The sequence below is a fragment of the Phaseolus vulgaris genome, chromosome 1 (assembly GCF_000499845.2).
Source record: "Phaseolus vulgaris cultivar G19833 chromosome 1, P. vulgaris v2.0, whole genome shotgun sequence".
In the NCBI taxonomy this organism is placed as follows: domain Eukaryota; kingdom Viridiplantae; phylum Streptophyta; class Magnoliopsida; order Fabales; family Fabaceae; genus Phaseolus; species Phaseolus vulgaris.
In genome coordinates, this window is record NC_023759.2 from 42,532,537 (window position 1) to 42,534,759 (window position 2,223).

General features: G+C 31.9%; 1 protein-coding gene across 1 annotated transcript; it reads right to left on the reverse strand.

Annotated features, from left to right (window-relative positions):
* Positions 1-839: 839 nt before the first annotated feature.
* On the reverse strand, positions 840-1,591 carry LOC137814364 (glycine-rich protein 23-like). The gene has a single exon (XM_068617063.1). The coding sequence runs from the start codon at positions 1,490-1,492 to the stop codon at positions 1,145-1,147; it is 348 nt and encodes a 115-aa protein (XP_068473164.1). The 5' UTR covers positions 1,493-1,591; the 3' UTR covers positions 840-1,144.
* Positions 1,592-2,223: the final 632 nt, after the last annotated feature.

Here is a 2,223-nt window from a genome sequence, read left to right on the forward strand (position 1 = left end):
TTTTTTTTGTTGGGATAATAATTTTTAGTGGAGTTTTATTTTTTACCAGCAAAAATTTCTGAATTTTTTTAGTGGAGTAAGGTGAAACAAAAAGTTTTTTTTATTTAATTACTTTTTTTTTTACAAATTGATTTTTACTTGCATTAAATTTTTTATCATTTCCTTAAATTTTGATATTTTCTTTCCTTTTTTTTTTGTTCATCACTTGCTAATCAAGCACCGGTATTTCCGATCATTCTAAACTTTATTTCCTTAATTAAGGAAATCAAAATTTTGAGTTCGAATAGAAATGATATTTGACACCCTTGTTATTTTATATACAACTAAATATATTATTATTATATTTTAAAAGTTTATTCATATTTATTATTATTATTATTATTTGAATATGATATTTTATTATTCAATTTCAAACTTAAAACTATAATGTTGCAATCATTTTTCAGAAAAAAATATAATGTGATCAGCAAGGAATGATACTTAAAACTAACAGAAAAAAAAATACATAATTTTTAAGTGTGTGTATTTATACTTTCTTTTTCTTTTTCTTGTATTATAATTTCGCTTTTCTTAAGTCATTTACACATATTTGGAAATATAATAGTCAAGTCACTACAATAATATTTCTTTATATAATAAAATTAACCTACTTTTAATCATTAAGAAAATAAATCAATACTGGAGATTAGGAGTTTATAAATATTTTTGAAGTAAATTGATTAATTCCAATATAGATAGATAGATAGATATAAAGAATTTTAAAATGAAATTATTCATTACCACATACCATCTTAAAACATTTGAAAGTTGAACCAGCAAGTGGAGATACAGAGAGAGTCTAGAAAAAGTAAGAAGTTGAACTCATATATTGATTACATCGAAGCTAAAATGAAATGTTCCATGTGTAAAAGAACAACGTATATAGAGTGCTATGGTTGACACAAAACCTAAGCAAATGAAAGATGGAATGACACATTACAAGATACACTACTATTTTTCACTTTCCCAAGACCTGAAACACTACAATGCTTGCGGATTAACACGAACATAAACAACATTATTTCCTGAACGAAAAGACTAGGGTAATCCAAAGAAAGGTGAAGAAGCTACAACCCCTGCATGCATGCATGCACTCTGAATGATCTCAAGGGAAAGGAACAACACCACTGCCTCCACCGATGCCGGTTCCAACGCCGCCACCAACACCACCACCAACTCCTCCACCGGTACCACCGAGTCCTCCTAATCCACCGATGCCAGTAGTGCCGCCGAGGCCACCACCAAGTCCACCGCCAGCGCCAAAACCACCACCTATTCCGGCACCAACTCCTCCAAAAGGTAGTCCATTGCTCCCAATTCCGGAATAGCCACCAACTCCACCATAGGTGAGGAAGTTCTTCTGGTCCTTGAGGCCAGCATCTGTGGGTGCGTTTCTGGCACTTGTGGCCACAGCCAAAGCAAGAACCAAGACCAAGACACACAACTTAGCCATGTCTCTCTCTGTTTGTTTCACTCCCACACACTAGGAATTGACAATGAGTAGTTGCACTCTCTTTTGGTTACTCTGAGTCTGTGTGGCGAAGTATTTGGAGAGATTGTTTTTTTATAGGGGAGAAGTAAACTGACGGGTGAGGGGCAGTTGAGCATGGTAAATGAAACTTTAATGTCTCTGCACAGAGCCATGCTGTCATCAGACACGTGGTCCCAAATACAATTTAAGACCATTTTCCTACCCTTCCACATTCGCTTAGGTCTACACGTATAAATTTTTCTTATGTTAACTTGCATTCCAAATTAAACCACTTTGATATGTGATCTCAGATTATCTTTCTATTCATTCTATTTTAATATTAAAATAAATGGGAAACTTTTACAGAAATGTAACTTTCAAGCGATCCAGCAAGTTCAAACAATATTACACATTTAGATAAGTTGTGCTAATTAAATACTTCATTTCCGAAGTTGTACTGATCTAGTATTACACAAATACGTTGAATTTGTTATTCAACCACACGACTTTTCTTGAAAGTATTTATGAAAAAACCCTACTAGGTAAAGACGATTTTGATTAACAATTTAAATTTAATTAACTTTTGAAAGAAAAAAAAAACATTTAATGCAACAAGGACTATACTGGCTTTAATATATATAAAATAATGAAGATTTTTGTGTATTTTTTTTTTATATTGAAGTTGTGATAAAATAATCAATGTTTCTAAAATA